This window comes from Phocoena phocoena, chromosome 3 (genome assembly GCF_963924675.1).
Source record: "Phocoena phocoena chromosome 3, mPhoPho1.1, whole genome shotgun sequence".
In the NCBI taxonomy this organism is placed as follows: domain Eukaryota; kingdom Metazoa; phylum Chordata; class Mammalia; order Artiodactyla; family Phocoenidae; genus Phocoena; species Phocoena phocoena.
In genome coordinates this window covers 8,959,456-8,977,142 of record NC_089221.1, presented here as the reverse complement: position 1 = coordinate 8,977,142, position 17,687 = coordinate 8,959,456, and the positions used below count along the sequence as shown (strand labels likewise).

At 49.0% G+C, this 17,687-nt stretch overlaps 1 protein-coding gene across 1 annotated transcript in view; it reads right to left on the bottom strand.

The window, feature by feature from the left end:
* The window catches only part of ANKRD33B (ankyrin repeat domain 33B), an 87,135-nt gene extending 69,738 nt beyond the window's left edge, over positions 1-17,397 (bottom strand). The window contains exon 1 of the mRNA XM_065875329.1: positions 17,032-17,397. Within this exon, the coding sequence (XP_065731401.1) occupies positions 17,032-17,397 (366 nt within the window). The remainder of the gene's footprint in view (positions 1-17,031) is intronic.
* Between the last annotated feature and the right edge of the window lie 290 nt (positions 17,398-17,687).

Here is a 17,687-nt window from a genome sequence, read left to right as displayed (position 1 = left end):
GATCTCCGTGAGACATTACTAAAACTTTCACATCCGAGTGGAAGTGGGTCTTTTTTCTTCTGCTCTAACTGGTTGCCCAAGTCTGTCTCTTGAGTAGTATCACGAGACCACTGCTCCTGCCGGCTCCCCCACACTTCACTCTCCACTAGCCCCTCTGGCCTCCTGGCTGTTCCAGAACATTCCATGTCCTCCACCTCACAGCCTTTGTTCTTGATGCTCCATCTGCCTGGACCAATCTTCCTGTACAACCATGCAGGGAGACTCTCCCCTCCACAGTGTCTTTACTCAAAGTTTCTCTCCTCAGGGAGAATTTCAGCATCCACCCATCACTGCATAACCCATGCCCTGCCTGGTCTACCTCTCCTCCTCCCCAAAAGCATGTGAGCCCCATCTGAATGGGAATTTCCCCCTTTGCTCAGCGCTCTGTTCCCTAGAACAGTGCCTGGTGCAGGGTACACACTTTTTTGTGATATTTCTTTTTAAAGGAGGAACTGCTGCACAGCATTTGATAGTTTTCCTGGTAGAATGCACCGCACACCATCTTGCTAGGCATGAAATGGTCATCTCTGGCTCCTCATAAGCTTCATTATCTATTAAATGTCCACTGAGCATGTAGTGGCCGCCCCCAAGGTCCTCCTGGGTCTGGATAAAGATGGAGTGATCATCGTGAAAGGCAGACTCTGAAATTTGGAGTGGATGTGTCATGCCTCCTGGGGCTAACCTCCTCGTATTACATTTTTAAAAGCACAACTTGTCCAATTACGAGTATTTTTCAAAAGGAAAATACAGTCAAATGTTAAGATTCTAACCAGAAATACTCCAAATAAGAAACTGAGGAGTGTTTACAAGTGCTGGCAATTCTAATCATAGGTTTCTCTCATTTTGTGGACTCGGAGGAGCTGGTGGATATAATTTTCTGCTAAGCCATGTGAATTCTTTCACTTTAAAAAACACCTGACCACACTTTCACTGAGAAGAGGGAGGAGAGAGCAACCAGGCTTGACAAATACTCTAGATCCTTCTACAACCTCGGGAATTTCTCCATGTAAAAGGCACTCTTGTCCACAACTCAAACAATTTTGCTGCCTTTATTCTCTATTTCAGTAATTTTCAAGCAGGGAGTGGTGTTGCTCCCCCCACCCACTCAGGGACGTTTGGCAATGTCTGGGGACATTTTTGGTTGTCACACTGGGGCAGGGCGGGTGTGCTACTGGCATGCAGTGGGTGGAGGCCAGGGCAGCTGCTCAACATCCTACAATGCACGGGAAAGCTCCCACAACAAAGAATTATTCAGCCCCAAATGTCAGCAGTGCCAAGGTTGAGAAGTCTCAACACAATAAAGGCCAATTATAGCAAGCCCACTGCTAACATCATAATCAATGGGGCAAAACTGAAAGTCTTTCCTCTAACTTCTGATACAAGGCAAGGATGACCACTCTCACCATATCTATTCAACACAGTACTGGAAGTACTAGCCAGAGCTATCAGACAAGAAAAAGAAATAAAAGGCATCCAAATAAGAAAGGAAGAAGTAAAATTATCTGTTTGCAAATGGTATGATCCTATATAGAGAAAACCCTAAAGACTCCACCAAAAAAAAACTGTTAGAATAAACAAGTCCAGTAAAGTTGCAGGATACAAAATCTACACGCAAAAATCAACTGCATTTCTTTACACCAACCAAGATCTATCCAAAGAAGGACATCAAGAAAACAATCCCATTTATGATGGTGTCAAAAAGAATAAAATGCCTAGGAATAAATTTAACCAAGGGGGTGAAGATCTTTACACTGAAAACTATAAAACATTGGCGAAAGAAACTGAAGAAGACACAAATAAATGGAAAGATATAGAAGAATTAATATTGTTAAAATGTCCATGCTATCCAAAGAGGTATACAGATTCAACACAATCCCTATCAAAATTCTAATGGCATTTTTCACAGAAATAGGAAAAAGAATCCTAAAATCCATATGGAACCACAAAAGACCCCAACTAGCCAAAGCAATCTTGAGAAAGAAGAACAAAGTTGAAAGCATCACACTTCCTGATTTCAAATTATATTACAAAGCTATAGTAATCAAAACAGTATAGTATTGGCACAAAAACAGACACATGGAACAATGGAACAGAAGAGAGAGCCCAGAAATAAACCCAACCATGTATGGTCAACTAATTTTAGACAAAGACACCAAGAATACACAATGGAAAAAGGATAATCTCTTCAGTAAATGGTATTGGAAAAACTGTATCCATTTGCAAAAGAATGAAATTGGACCCTTATCTTACACCAACCACAAAAATCAACTCAAAATGATTAATGGCTTAAATGTAAGACCCCAAACTATCTGTTTAAGTATTTTCAAATCAAGGTTATATAACTGGCAGAAAGACAATTTTAGCCCAATTTTATCCAATAAGCAGATACAAATCACCTACTATGTGCAGCAAACTCTGTTTGACTGAAGAGAACACAAGCTGAATGAATGATCCTGAGGACTTTCCCTCAGGGAGCTCATCAAGCTCAGAGACAGCAATCATCAACAAACAGTTATAAAACAAAGCAGAAAGAAAGGAGTTTCATAAACAAATTGCAAATTGTGATGAGATTCCAAAGTCAGAGAGGGGCACAGGAGTTCATGGGGAAGGTGACACTGCCTTGCAGTAGAGAGAAGGGAACGATGTGTGTTTCCCAGGGAGAATAAGGATCTACCATGGCTGTGGGGACAGAAAGTCACCCACTTCTGTGACACAAAAGGAAACCATGGAAAATCAGGCAGGCATTTGAAACACTATTGTCAGGGGCCTTCAAGGAAGGGCTTCTGAAGATGATGCTGTTGTAACACGAGCCACACAAATGAAAATAAATCCAGTAGTCACACAACAGACCGCAAAGTGGTGAGATGCAGTGGGGAGACTGGAGAGGAGGTACCACATTTGTTAAAGTGAGATGTCTCAAAGCCTCAAGCTAGAGAGGTGGTGAGACTCCAGTGAAAAGTGGGGACCATCACTGGAGACTGTGCAGTGCTTAGAACACGACTGGAAATGGGAGCTGAGCGAGGCTGGGTCACCTCCAGGGTTGCAAATATGAGCAGCCACAGCATGGGGTAATCAGAGTCAGCTACATAATTTGTAGCCTCAGTGCCAAGTGAAAACAGGGGACCCGAGGTTCAAAGTCATTAAGAATGTCAAGACAGCAACAGCAGAGCAGCACACCAAACACAGGCCCTCTCACACACAGAGCGCTGGAGCTGCACAGGTTACATCCCCACAAAGTCTTGGCAACAGAAACGGTGCCCCAAAGTTGGGGCTGGGGCGTTGGGATGACTTCACAGAATAGTACAAGATGCTGGGAGGTTGGCGGGAGAAACCCTGCAGTTGATCTTGAATGCAAGTGTGACTCTTAGGAGAGCAGTCGAGGGCTGAGAGCTGGCATCAGCTGTACAAGCCCGGGGGGCTCTGCCAAGCAAGTGAGATTCCCAAGAAATACGCGAGTCAGCCTTCTGCAGAGACAGAACCAACAGGGGATACAGACACTTAAGGAACTGGCTCACACGATGGTGGGGTTGGCAGGCTGGAAACTCAGGCAGGAGCTGATGCCGCTGTCTGGAGGCAGAATTCCTTCTTCCCAAGAAACCTGCTTTTGCTCTTAAGGCCTTCAACTGATTGGATGAGGCCCACCCAGACTGTCTGTGGTCATCTTGAGTTCAAGTCAACTGACTGTGGCTGTTAACCACATGCACAGAATACTTTCATGGCACTAGTCTGGTTGAATAACCAGGTGTTATAGCTTAACCAAGCTGACACTTAAAAATAGCCACCACAGGGAGTAAAGAGAGAAGCGGGTTAAGAAAGCCTCAGGGCAAAGAAGTGGCAACCAGAAGGCCCAGGGGAAACTGGAAGTGGGCAATGTGTGGGAGACCTATGGAGTCCCAGGAAGTGGCTTCTGGAGGCATGATCCCAGCTGCAGGGAGTGGATGCTTTCACCCCCAGTCAGGCCACGGTCAAGATCATGCAGACAACAGTGCCCTAAATGCTGGGGGGGAGGGGAGGCAGGCAGCCCTGCCACGGCCATGAGCAGGTCCAAGGGGTGGGCTGGGAGGGAAGAAATCAGAGATCAAGAGGGTGAGGCCGGGATCCAGGAAGGGACGCTTTCACAACCCCCAACGATGAAGCTGAAGACTGAGCTGCAGGGGCAGCCAGAGAAGGTGCCGGAACAGAGCGAGCTGGGGCAGGAGAGCCCCCCAGCCCCCGGGTCAAGGCTGGGCACCGGGCAGGCACCCGCCAGCCCCGCACACCCTTGGCCTTGGGAAGCAGAGAACTTCAGGAGCCTGCAGACAAGTGAGTCTTGGGCTTGTTTGGAGTTTGTGCGTGTGTGTTCTTTTTTATGACAGAAGAGATCCAAAGATGTAAGACGGGAAAGAGAGGGAAGAGGCCGTGAGAGGCGGCGGTGGACAGTGGCCGGGTCAGGGGCAAGTGGGGACCAAGCCCACTGGGGGAGGGGTTTGCACTCAGAGGGGCAGGGACGGCGGTGACAGTCCATCCACGGCCTTCACTGGGCACTTCCCACGTCTCCTGCCCCGAAAACCCGGACAAGGGCAAAGCCAGGCTGGCCCTCCATCGTCTCTTCAAAATATTTAGACGGCCAGGCCGTGCCCAGGTGGAGAGAGCCTCCTAGGCAGAGCTGGCAGAAACATTAAACAGAAGATGGAAATGCAGTCGAGCAGTGGTACCCAATGTGCGCGTGAGAATCCCCTGGGAGGTTGTTGAACAGAGTGCTGACCTGTTCAACAGAGTTCCCGAGTCACGAGGCCCCAGGTGCCACCGACACTGCTGAACGGAGGCCACACTTTGAGGACCTCAGCAACAGGTCAGCAAGCCCAAGTAGAGGTGAACAAAAGGACAGCTCGGCCCAAGGCTCACCGTGAAATGGTTCAAGTTTGGGGCTTTGCATACTTTGTAAAAAATGTAATTTTTTATCATACACCGTAATTTATAGGAAACTTACAGTTAAGACCCTGAAGGCAGAACCCACACACGTCACCCTGTCTGGCAGGCACCTCTTGTGGAGAAGGGCGTTGTATTCCTTTGCTGAGAAAACTGTCAAGATATGTTGGCATATAGTTCATCTTTCATAAAAACCCTTTTATAAGTAATGTAAACAAAGAAAGGAGCTAGCGGTTGCTTAGGGCTGGAGGGAATGGGGAATAGAGGAGTGACAGCCGAAGGGTACAAGTTTTCTTTCTGAGGTGATGAAAATGTCCTAAAATGGACTGCAGTGATGCCTGCCCGTATCCGTGAATATACTAAAAAAATCACTTAATTGTACGGTTTTAAATGGGTGAATTGTATAGTATGTGAATTATATATCAATACTGCTTTTTTAAAAACAATCCATTTTCTTCACTTTCCTTTTTAGATTATTTCCTTTTATTTGGCATTTTGGGGATTTCCCATCACTTAGAACTTCAAAGGCTCTGTTTTCTTTGAGAATCTTTTTTTTTTTTCTATTTCTAAGCATCTTGTGACTACTTAATTTTCAATGATTTCATTTTATTCATCTGAACTTTTGTTTTAAATCACAGAATAGCAGGATTCCCTATTTTTAGATATGGAGATTCTCTTTATGTAAACCCATCCAATTTTCCACATAGGGACTCTGGAATTTTCTGAATGAAAGTCATACACATAGCAAATTTTGAAAAATTATGTACCTCTTCTCCAAGTGGAAAGACACTTTAAATGCTTTTTTTTTTTTTTTTTTACTGATTCCTTCAGTAGTTGATGTGTTTTGCTCTCGAATGAATGTTTGTGTCCCCCCGAAATTCATATGCTGAAATCCTAACCCCCAGGTGTGATGGTCCTAGGAGATGGGGCCTTTGGGAGGTGATTAGGTCATGAGGGTGGATGACTGTCCCTACAGAGACCCCACAGACCTCCTTCCCCTGCTCTGTCCGGTGAGGACACAGACAGAAGACGGCCATCTACGAACCAGGAATATCGGGCCCTCACCAGACACCGAATCCGCAGGGCCCTGACCTTTGACTTCGGCCTCCAGAACTGTGAGAAATAAATGTCTGATTTTCATAAGCCCCCTGGTCTGTGGTATACTGTCACAGCAGCCCAAATGGACTAAAACCTGTTTTAATACTCGACGTTCAGGAATATCCACTTCTTTGAAAAACAAGTCTTTTTTCTTCTTACTTTGACTTTTTTCTAAAGTATGCATGCTATTGATAAGGACAGACAGACTCCACGCATTTGCTAAAACACTTATGCTGAAATCAAGCCATTTGCAGACTGACAGATGGAACTTGCCAGGTGCAAACAGAATGTTGAGGAGTTTTCAGTTATTTTCAAAGGCCCCTCAACCAAATTAACCTTAGGTTATTTAAAAAAAAAACAATGTAACAGTATCTTAAGTATTCTTGGACCCAACAGTATTATTAGCAGAATCATTGTAACTCACTGCCTTTCACAAACGAAACGAGTTAACTCCATACACTTGTACCTCATTCTAAACAAACCCAAAGGATTTAGATTTGTTTACACCGAACAACATTTTTAAATAATTATTTCTATCAGAAACAAATTCACCAGAGATTCCCTGGTGCATTTTAAGTAGCTGAATTTCTTAGAAAAATGTATTTATTCTACTTTTCATGTATGGCAGTGGAGACTTAACCCCGCTCCAGGCCCTCTCGCCATGCCCCACCCCGCGCCCCCCGATCAAGGGCTCTGCTGTCTCCCAAAAGCCTCCCAAGATAATGTCTCCCTTGGGAGACAGCTCTGTCCTGTGATCAAAGAACCCAGTCTAAGCGATTGCATTTAGGCAAAAGCTTCCCTCCCAGTGGGTGTGCCCCAGATACCATAGCTTAATGCAGCAGCTTTCCTCCAAAGTAGGGTTTCCAGATTCCGCTAAAGGAGGAATTCTGCATTCAGTGGGCCTTTCAGCTTCTCTGAGGTGACACTGTGTGTGGCCCCAACACGGGAGTAGCTTTCCTAGGTAGGTGACCAACCACCCCAGCTGGCCAGGGGCACAGGGGTTTCCCAGGATGTGGGACTTTCTGTGCCAACATGAGAAAATCCTGGGCAGACCAGAGCAAGTTGATCCCTCTGTAGAGCCAGTGGATGCCTCCCACCATATGGGGACCCATAGCAGCCGCTTGTTCACGGCAGGACATCACAGCACATGGAGGTTGAGCCTGGGGACCTCAAAAGAGGAGGAACGTGTAGGTGACAAGACACACCTGAGTCACTCTTTCCCCTGCTCTGCAGTGTCTCCTGTGTCCCTTTTCACTGTGGATGAACTGGCTCCCCAAAGCACTGGATCATCTGAAGCACGACGGTCAGCAGGGAGAAGCGTCGTCAGGTGACACAAGGACTGCTCAGCCCCAGCTGGCCATCGGGCCATCCCGGCGCCGCTGTACATGGAATTCACTTCCTAGAAACCCACCCATTTCCTATGACCAAGGAAAGGAGGCCTGACTCACAGCTCCGCGAAACCTTCCCGGCAGCTGTGTCACCACTGCTATTTTTAGCGCACGACTACTGTGTTTTCCAAATACAAGAGCTGGAAGGTCTAGAAGGCAGCGATGCAGCCTGGCCCTCCTGATCGGAGTGGGCAGGGCCAGCCCCTTGGGGATGCCTGTCTTGACAAAGTGGAGGAGAAGCAGAAATGGAAGGAAACTTTGGGGACCCATAGCAGCTGCTTGCTCACGGCAGGACATCACGACGGAATCAGGCCCTGAAAGTCCCGGGATGCACGAGGGCTCCCATCCGGAGCTCTGCCCTAACTTGAACTCACGGGAAATGCTGAAGAAAGGACAAGGGCTCGTGACCGTCCCTGGCACAATGGTTATCTCTGCCCTGCTTGGGGTGCTCTGCTACCTCGTTGGTCATCAGTCTGGAGCCCGCTCATTCACCTCCAAGCCTCTGCCTCCCCGCACCCGCAATCACAGGTGCTCCCCAGATGTGCCCAGATGTGGCCCCAGCCCCTGCCCTGCCCCTCCGCCCGCTCCCGCCCTGCTTCACCTGCACCCATGGCTCCAATTGCCACTTTCCTTGCGGTATGAACACGTAACAGGAGATCGACCCTCTTAACTAATGTTTACATTTACAAAGGGGTCCTTACCAAGCGGACACACCATTTTCTCGACCACTCCTCTTTGGCTAGACGTTTCATGTGCTCCCATCTCTTCCCTTGGCTGAAATTGAAACAGCAGGACTGGAAACGCATCTTGAGGTTAACTCACCCATAGAAACAACAGCTGCACTCACTAGGCGCCCATGATGTGGTACCCACTGTACGTGCAAGTCACTTTTTTAGGCCCTAGAACCTCTGTGAGGTGTTGTTAGCCTCGTAAAAAGCATCCCCGTTTTCTAGATGGGGATCTAGAGGAAATTGAGGATGGAAAGATCATGTGATTTGTCCAGGATCACGTGACCAACCTAAGCCTGCTATCTTTGGCCACCACACTTGTTTTCTACTCTCAGAATAAAGTTCTAGAGCTCTTCCAACAAGCGTACATACCAATCACCAAGACCAGCTTAAAGTGAGCGTCGATTCTGGTTCTGTATGTCTAGGGAGGACCTGGGATCCTGCATTTGGGAAAAACGCCCAGAGGAAGCCATGCTGCTAACTCGTTTTACCACACTCGAGTAGCAGTAGTTCAAACACCCAATATTCCCAGTTGGTCCCACTTCCGCCGTACTAACCAGCTCTGATCCTGCTTTAGTTTCCAAAATCCAGTGTATTCGTGCGATAGGGCTGCAGATTAAAGGTAAGCATGCCTTCCTTCATTTTTACTAAACTTTTGATTTTGAAATAGTGATAGACTGGCAGGAAGTTGCCCCCTTGGGCGTTCTTCCCCAATACCAGCACCTTGCATAACTACAGTACAAGAACATCATGAAATGGCCGTGGCTGAAATCCACAGAGCTTGTTCAGGTGTCCCCAGTCACGTGTGTGTGTGTGTGTGTGTGTGTGTGTGTGTGTGTGGGCGGGGGGGGTTCTCTGCCATTTTAACCCTCGTGCAGCTCCCCATAACCACTACCAACACAATCTAGAAGCAGGCCTGTCCCGGTTAGAGTACCACCCACTCCTCTCCCCAAAGCTCTAACCTCAGCAACCTCTAATCTGTTCTCCATCCCTCCAACTGCATTACTTTGCGAAGGTTACATAAACGGAACCGTACAGCATATAATCCTTAGAGATGGACTCTTTTTCACTCAGCCTAATTTCTCCATCTTCCTTTATTTTTAAACTGACTTCACGTGTCTTCCCTTGTTCCGGAAGATGTACTACTGTGAATTTAACACCCTTTACTGGGCAGGCACTGCCCCTGAGCAGGGCTCGTGCCTCTTCGGCAGCCTCATCTCCACACCCCCCTCTGCTGGATGTCCCTCACCAGGGGTGGCCTCTAACCCAAGAGTCAGTTAAGTTTCAGAAACAGAAGCCAGAGGGAAATGCTTGGTTCTCCGCCGTATCACATGCCTACTTTGGGCGTGAACTTCCTCGGAGCTGATGTAGATGTGCCTTTGTAAGCATACATTGCTTTTCCGTTACTTTGAAATTGCTCTCAAATCCCACCACTCTAATCCAATTTTGCCACCAAGCCAACTGTCGCTCGGGATTTCATGTCTACCCGAATTTCTGTGTCTCTGACTTAGAAGAAATAAATAAGTAAATGCCACCTTCAACTGTCTTTCAAATTCAGGAACACCATTAAAAACAGTCGCTATTCTTTTTGTACACACACACTGAGTGACATCAAGGATTCTTAACATCCTACTTCATCATAAAATCCGACCTCATAAGAACACACACACACACACAGAGCCATATAAACACCTTCATTCGACCAGCTGTCTAAAAGAATTACTTCCCAACCATCTGGAATGAAGCCTATTTCCTTTGTTCACATATTTTAACAACTTCTCTACATCCTTCTTATTTCCTTTAATTAAAGGGAATTACATATTGTTTTACATATGGAACTGTTTTGAGTTAATTTGGAGAAATCATAAAATGTCACATGGTTATGATTTAGAATTACTGGCCCAGTAGGCTGTAAAGCCAGTCTCAAGAAATTTCAAAATATCATGCAGACCATAGTCTCTGAATCAAGTTTTAAAAATTACTTTAGGGACTTCCCTGGTGGCGCAGTGGTTAAGAATCTGCGGGCCATTGCAGGCAACACGGGTTCGATCCCTGGTCCAGGAAGATCCCACATGCCACGGAGCAACTAAGCCCGTGCGCCACAGCTACTGAGCCTGCGCTCTAGGGCCCATGAGCCACAACTACTGAGCCCACGCGCCACAACTACTGAAGCCGGCGCGCCTAGAGCCCGTGCTCCGCAACAAGAGATGCCACCACAATGAGTAGCCCGTGCACCGCAATGAAGAGTGGCCCCCGCTCGCCGCAACTAGAGAAAGCCCACGTGCAGAAATGAAGACCCAACACAGCCAAAATAAATAAATAAATATTTTAATAAAGCTTAACAATATGTATTTTAAAAATGTAAACACCATTCTAAATAACTTCTAGGTCAGAAAAAGAGGAAATCATAACGTAAATGAGAACACAACAATAATAAAATATTACATATCAAAACTTGTGGGGAAAAAAAATGGAAGTGATACTTTGAAAGTTACATGTAGAACAAACCTGAAGGAAGGAATAAAAAGAAAAGCAGAAATTGATGAAATAGTGAGGAAGGAAACAGATCCAGAACAAAAGTTGATTCTCTGAAAAAACTAATAAAATATTTTTGACAATATGTCACAAAAGAGAAACAGCATAAATTCAAAAATGTAGAAAAACAGGATATAATAATGTTATAGCAGAGATTAAAAAGAGAACTCTGTAAAAACTTCATACTATTAACCTTTAAAACTCAGGGGAAAAAAAAATGGAACAGTTTCCTAGAAAAATAGAGGTTACCATAGTGGATTCAGGAAGAAAGAGAAAATCTGAACAATTCTATAACCATTAGTTACCGACCTAAAGGTCTGACTGGAGGAATTGAACTTACAATTAGCTAAATAACATTTAAAGCTTTTCCTAAACTGTAGCCGTATCTACTAGAAGTTGTCATTCAAAATAGCTTTGAATAATAGCTCACATATTATATTGATATGAATGTTAGATGAATAAATGAGGTTCCAAAAGGGTCCCTAAGCTCTCTTATTGTTTTAGATTTTTATAACACCTGCCTTAGTCTCCTTTACAAGCATAGGGTGGAAAAGAAATCAAATGTTCAAAATCACCCAAACCACCTCACAGAATTTCTAGGTAGCCCATTCCTCATGGGCAGCCAGGAGGTAAAGGGGGGAAGCTCAGAAGCCCCTTGGAGAGGCCCATGGGGGATCAAAAGAAGGATCATGAATAGCTTCTGGGTCATTCTAGAACCCAGCTCCCCTGATACATCTAGCTGCCCTCTTCTCTGAGCCCCACTTTCTTCTACTACAAAATGATGGGAACCACTAGCCTCTAAACTCCATTCCAGCTTCAAAACCCCCTGACAATGGTCCTCCTAGGTTCCTGAAACCTTCATACACACACACACCCCAAAAGCAGCATTAAATCCTATAACCCTTTCCATCAAAATTAAAACCGGCCTTCAGGGGCTGACGCTTGTTGATGCTGAATGATTAGGACATGGGAGGGTCTTGATATCCTCTTCTTGGGCACCTATCTGAAATGTCTTTCAATAAAAATAAATTTTAGGTAAACAGAAATGCTTAGGGTTAGTGAATAGCATTCATTACAAACAAAAGCAAATTCACACTTAGAGGGTAAACCTGGGCTTGGCTTTGTAACTTCCTTCAGCAGAATTGACGCTGAACCTTATTTGCTCTGCTTGCTTCCTGGGAGCCCTGCCCCTGCCGCGGAGAACAAGCCTGGGCCAGCCTGCTGGAGGACAAGAAATCACATGCAGCAGAGACCAGCCACCCCAGCCAAGACCTTCCCAGTCCTGCCATCTGCAGCCAACCCCAGCTAAAAGCAAATCCAGCTGAGACTGGCTGAGCTGGGCCACCCTTAGCAAAATGTGACCGGTGTATACACCCATGAGGTTTCACAGTTATTTGTTATGCAGCATTGTTGTGGCCATAGATAACTGATACACTTACATGAAGAACACATGGGACAATATATGATACTACAGTGATGGATAAGCATCATTACGCATTGTCCAAACCCACAGAATGTCCAACACTAACGGTGAACCCTAATGTAAGCTGTGGACTTTGGCTATTAGGATGTGTCAGCGTAGGTTCATCAGTTCTAACAAATGTACCACTCTGACGGAGGATGTTGACAATGGGGGCACGGGGCAGGATGTGCCTGGGGGGCTGGGTAGGGGGTATATGGGAAACCTCTGTGCCCTCCTCTCAATTTTGCTGTGAACTTCAAACTGCTCTTTAAAAAACTGTGTCCTTTTTTTAAAAAAAATGAAAAAAACAAAACAAATGAGCCTCTCAACTGCTTCTGGGCCCAGAGCGGCCATCTCGGTCAGTGGAGAAAGGAAGAGGCCAACACCTGTCAGCCTGCCCGATCCAAGCCCAGGCTTTCCCAGGCTCACTCCAGCTTCCCTGGTCTGGCCCCCTGGGCTCCCAGTCTAATCTGCTTATTCTCCCTTCTCACCCCCCTTCCCACACTTCAGAATGTTCAGCTAACACACTAACATACTGATACATCCCTCAACAGCAAAGCCAGGCTCCTTCTCTGCTGGATGACCCTCGACAGACGTATGGAGGCCTGAGGCCAGAATTCACTTTCAGTACCAACTAGCCAGTTCTAAGCGCATGCAAGCCCATGAATACTGAGGCCTGGTAAATGCAGAAGCGGGTGTGAGTTCAAACTTGATTCTCATTTTAGGGAAAGGTGATTCCAAAGTTTATAAATCTTACTATGGCATTCAAAAAACCAACAAAAACAGAAATAAAACATTTCTCACGTATATGTCAAGTTAAAGGTCCCAGTCACTGCTACAAATCTATGAAACATTTAAGCCCCCCAGGAGCAAAGGGAGACACCCTCATACTGGGTCTGCAGTGTGGGCCTTCCTGAGCCATAGAGCAAATGGCTGGAGAGGCCTTCAAAAGACTTCAGCAAGAGGCCCTGGAATTTAAACATGCACGAGAAGAATTATATCAAGAAAGGAGTGGGAATTCCCTGGCGGTCCAGTGGTTAGGACTCCACGCTTCCACTGCCGGGGGCCAGGGCTCAATCCCTGGTCGGGAAACTAAAATCCTGCAAGCCTCGGGGCATGGCCAAAAATCAATAAATAAAAATAAATTAAAAATTAAAAAGAAAAGAGAGGAGTACAATATTTTAAATTTAGCATAATTGGGCCTAATTTGGTTCAAGAGCAGCTGCCTGACATTCAAACTGCCGTTCTGTAACAGTGAACACAGCACAGACACTTCCTTTGGTTTCAGTACTGTCTGCAGAGCTGTCAGGGCTGTAAGGCTGAACCTTGAGAGAGAAGTGAAGAATTAAGAAGAAGTGTGGTAGCTTCCATTGCCCCAGTGTCAGTGGGAACAAAACACGCATAAATGTACGAGACAGCAGAGCACACTTTGAATATTGCTGAAGAATTGTTTGACAGATATTTACAGGTTGCATGTTCAATTGCGCCATCCTTTTAGAGCAATAAATATTTTAGAAGACTGTACTGAGCCACGCCCGAAATTCTACAAACCTCAGGAGCCAGGAAAGAACACACCTTAAAACAAACATGATCCTTAGTTACTCCAACCAAATGAAACCTCTGTCAGCTCAGGAAAATTCTCTTCTTAACTGACCAGAGATAAACAGCTCAACAAAAACACCGCCCCCCCCAAAAAAACATTTAGAGACATTTTTCTTCTGCGAAGCTGCTGCCGGCAGCACCTGTAATTCTATAGTTAATGCAATTACCTCGCTCCTCCAGCAAAAGCTCTTGGGCTCTCTGTAAGCTTTTTTACTGCTACTAATCATAGACCAGTCCCAAAGGGCTCCTGCCTCAGGGCCTTTGCACATGCTGTGCCCTCTGTCTGGAGTGCTCTTCCCGAGTTATCTTCTCTACATTTTTACTTGAATGTCACGTGTCCTCTCAGATGACCACCCTACCTATATACAATTTCAGCCCTTAGTCTCTGAACACCTGGATTGTGCTCCCCAGCTCCCAGTGCCACTGGCTTAGCTAGGCATGGGAGGAAAGGTCTCCCTGAGGAGATGCCCTTAAGACCAGAACCTGAAGGCAGTGAGTGAATGAGTCGAATGGCCATCTGGGGAGGCACACCACAGCCCCAAGGCCAGACCCTGGCACGCTGAAACCACATTGTGTCCTGATTTCCTGTTTCTTAGCCGGCTGCTCCAGGCCAGCCTCTCATCAGCTAGCCCCGGGAAGCCTCTCGGGCTTTAGCACCCACATCATCCTGCACTGCAACCAACCACACGGCACTTGCCACCACCCCCTTCGTTCCATCTGTCTGGCTAGAATGCCTTCCCACCACCATCTCCAAAAGGCTCCCCTTGCTGGGCTTCCAGAATTGTCCTCAGCTCCCTGCTTCCAAGACATTTGCTCTGCATCATTATAGGGTCCCTCTCACATCCTGCCTTTGGCAATAAGCACTGAGTACTATTACTATCTAAGCACTGGGTACTGTTACTCTGAGTTCTTCCTCAACTAAAAGGCAGAGACTGTTTGATTCACCTTGGAGTCTCCTGCAGCGCCAAACGGTGCTTTGCACACAGTAGGTCTGCAATAACCACTCATTTTCCCATTTGCTACAGGGTCACGTTTTGGACCTTGAGACACTTTATTCTTTCAAAGTGTTTCAGAATAGACAGAGGCTGTTTGATAATAGCATCAAGAAGCCACTGGGAAGAACAGAAGCTCTCGCCTCACGCCTTCAAAGCCCAGAACCCAGGACGCTCTCCTTCTGATCAGAAGATAAAAGAACTGGGGGTCTTGCTGTTGGTGGGCCGAGTGCCATTTCTCCATCCAGATTTGGTGGGGAGCAGAAAGGAGACTCAAAGCAGAAAAACAAAGGGAGGCTCTTTCATCAAGGGCAAAAGCAGAGAGAAAAAGAGCTTTGCCTGGCCGAAGGAAAAAAGATAAAAAGCTGGAGGATGGCTCTTCCGAGCAAGGAGAAGGTAGGTGAGTGAAAAACAGGACAAGACAGTAAACACGGCCATGTCAGAGTGCTGTGTGTTAGGGCATCTCATGCTCACAACCCCGGGAGGTTGGAACTGCTGTCAGCCCTACATCACAACGGGTAAACTGAGGCAGAGGGGTACTCAGAAGATGGAGCCAGCCTCCTCTGACTCTGCACTGAGGGAGGGGCTTTCAAAGTGGCCCAGAAACTCAAGCCCCTTGGGGATGGTTTACGCTGTTCTCAGTGGTCTCCAATGCAGCTGTTTTCCAACTTTTATTTTTTGGCCCCAAAGGAAAAAACAAAGCCCAGCCCAGTGGAGCCTCAGAGTGGGGGCTGAGTGAGCCAGACCCACCCCTGCCCACTGGAGACCCCAGGCTGCCTGAAACCCGGGAGAGACCTACCCCACCCGTGTTCTTCCTGATGCTTAGCGGGCCTCCTTTAAAGCAGCCCTGGGTACCTGCTTCAGCAAAGTGAGGTCTCACATAAGCATCTGTTTGTGAAAAGCCACCTCAGTAAAAGTGAAAGCAGAGCCAGCAGAAACAGCACCCACTGCCTGGCCACCAGAGGGAGGGCTGAGGTGCAGTCATTGCCGGGTGTCCCAGCGCCACCAGGGTGATCTGCCCACGAAGACCCCAGGTTAGCTCCCCCAGCCCTAGGGGCCTCAGGGCCGGCACCACCTGACACATCACACCAAGTGCAGAACCTTCCCCAAGTTCAAATGCTGTGTCAAGTTAGACCATACGTGGAGCAGCAGAAAATGACCCTCCCCGGGGCTCCTGTCTGCCTAAGGGCTCCTGTCTGCCTAAACCGGGCCCAGACCACAGTCGGGGGCGAACCAGCCGGCCCCCTGAGATAAACCAAAGGCACAGGGTCCCACCAGTTCCCAAGGAAATGCACATCTTTCTTATCAGGCGTGGGCTCCCGAGCAAAAGCACTTTCCCTCCCGATCTGTGCCAAGCTGAGGCTGCGGATCCCCCGGGGACCGGGGAATGTGACAATCAGGTGAGATCTCTGCCACTAGGCACACAGCACAGACCACGGGCACTTGGCCACCGTGGGCACCCTTTGGTTTTCCCCTCCAGCTGCTTTGGTGGGTTGTGTTGTGAGAGCCAGTTCCTCTCAAGCCAACTTTTTCTAAGTGTTTCTCATCGTCTCTGAGTCTCGCCCTGACTGATGCGTACCCCGTGCCTCTCCCCGCCTCCACGCCCGCCTGCCTTACCTACTGGGCGCGCGCCCCTCCGCGGCCCTCCCCGGGGCCTGGCTCTCCGCGGTGACCGTGCAGACAGCCAAGTCAGACATCACGCTGGCAGGTCACCGCGTGGGTCACCAGGAGCGGCCGGGCGTGGGAGGGGGGAGGGGTACGGGTAAGCAGCGGGTCCCAGAGGAAACTCCGAACCCGGGGGGCAGGAACAAGCCGATCCGCGCTCGGGCGTGGAAGGGAAAGTGCAGGGGCAGCGCGAGGGCCGAGGACTGGGGACAAGTGGGGCTCTGGGCAGAAGGGCTCTCCCCGGCAGGCGAGCAAGGATGACGGTCAGAGGGGACTGAGGGTGAAGGGAACCGGCGAGAGGCTTCCAACCCGGATCCCGGCGCGGGCCCCAGGCAGGAGTAAGAGGACTCCGGGGGCGGGAAACGAGAGGGGGCTGCGGTGAGCACGCCGGGACTAGCGTTGGCCCCCGCGGCGCTGTGACCTCAGGCAGATCAATCGTGCCGCCCCACCCCCAGCCCGGGATGGGCAGGCCACCCAGGGCTCCACACGTGCCCCACGCCCAGAGAGCGAGGAAAAGGGTTCACCGCGGGCGCTGGACAGAGTCAGGAGCCGGGTGGCGCGGGCAATAGGAGGTACGCGGAGGGCACCCGAAACCTGCGGGGACGCCCGCTTACCCGGCCGTTGCGGTCGGTCTCCTGCACCTCCTCGGCGCTGGGCCCCCGCCGCACCAGCGCCCTCAGCAGCCCCACATCGTTGGCGCAGGCGGCGCGCAGGAGGGTCGCCGCCTCCGGGACGGCCTCCGGGACGGCCTCCGGGACGCTCTCCGCGCTCACGGAGCTGTACTCCTCCTCGCCTCCAAAAGGGTAGAAGGAGTCGTCCGAGGCGATGCTGCGGGTGTCGGGCAGACTCGAGAAGTCCTCGTACTCCTCGAAGTCAGCTGGGTCCTCCCCGGCCTGCGCGTCCCGGGGTGGGGACGGCGACTGCGGGGACACGCGGCGCGCCCCGCCGCCCTCCGGCCCGGGCCCGGCCAGCAGCACCATGCTGGCGGCCGGGTCGCGGGCCGGGGGCCGGGGAGCTGGCCAGGAGCCGGGGACGCGGGGCGCGCACCGAGGTCACCGCCTCTTGTCTCTGGTGGCCCCAGAAAAGCAATGCTCTGCGCGCCCCAGCTCGGCGGAAACGCGCGCCCGGCGGCTGCGCTCCAGGACTCCCGTCGCTGGAGGCTGAAGAAAGCCCCTAAGGAGTGGGCGGAGCCGCGGGGGCTTTCTGAGCGCGGCCGGCTGGCTGGGGGTGGGGTGGGGGGCGGGGACCCGGCGGGGCGGCCGCGCAGGAG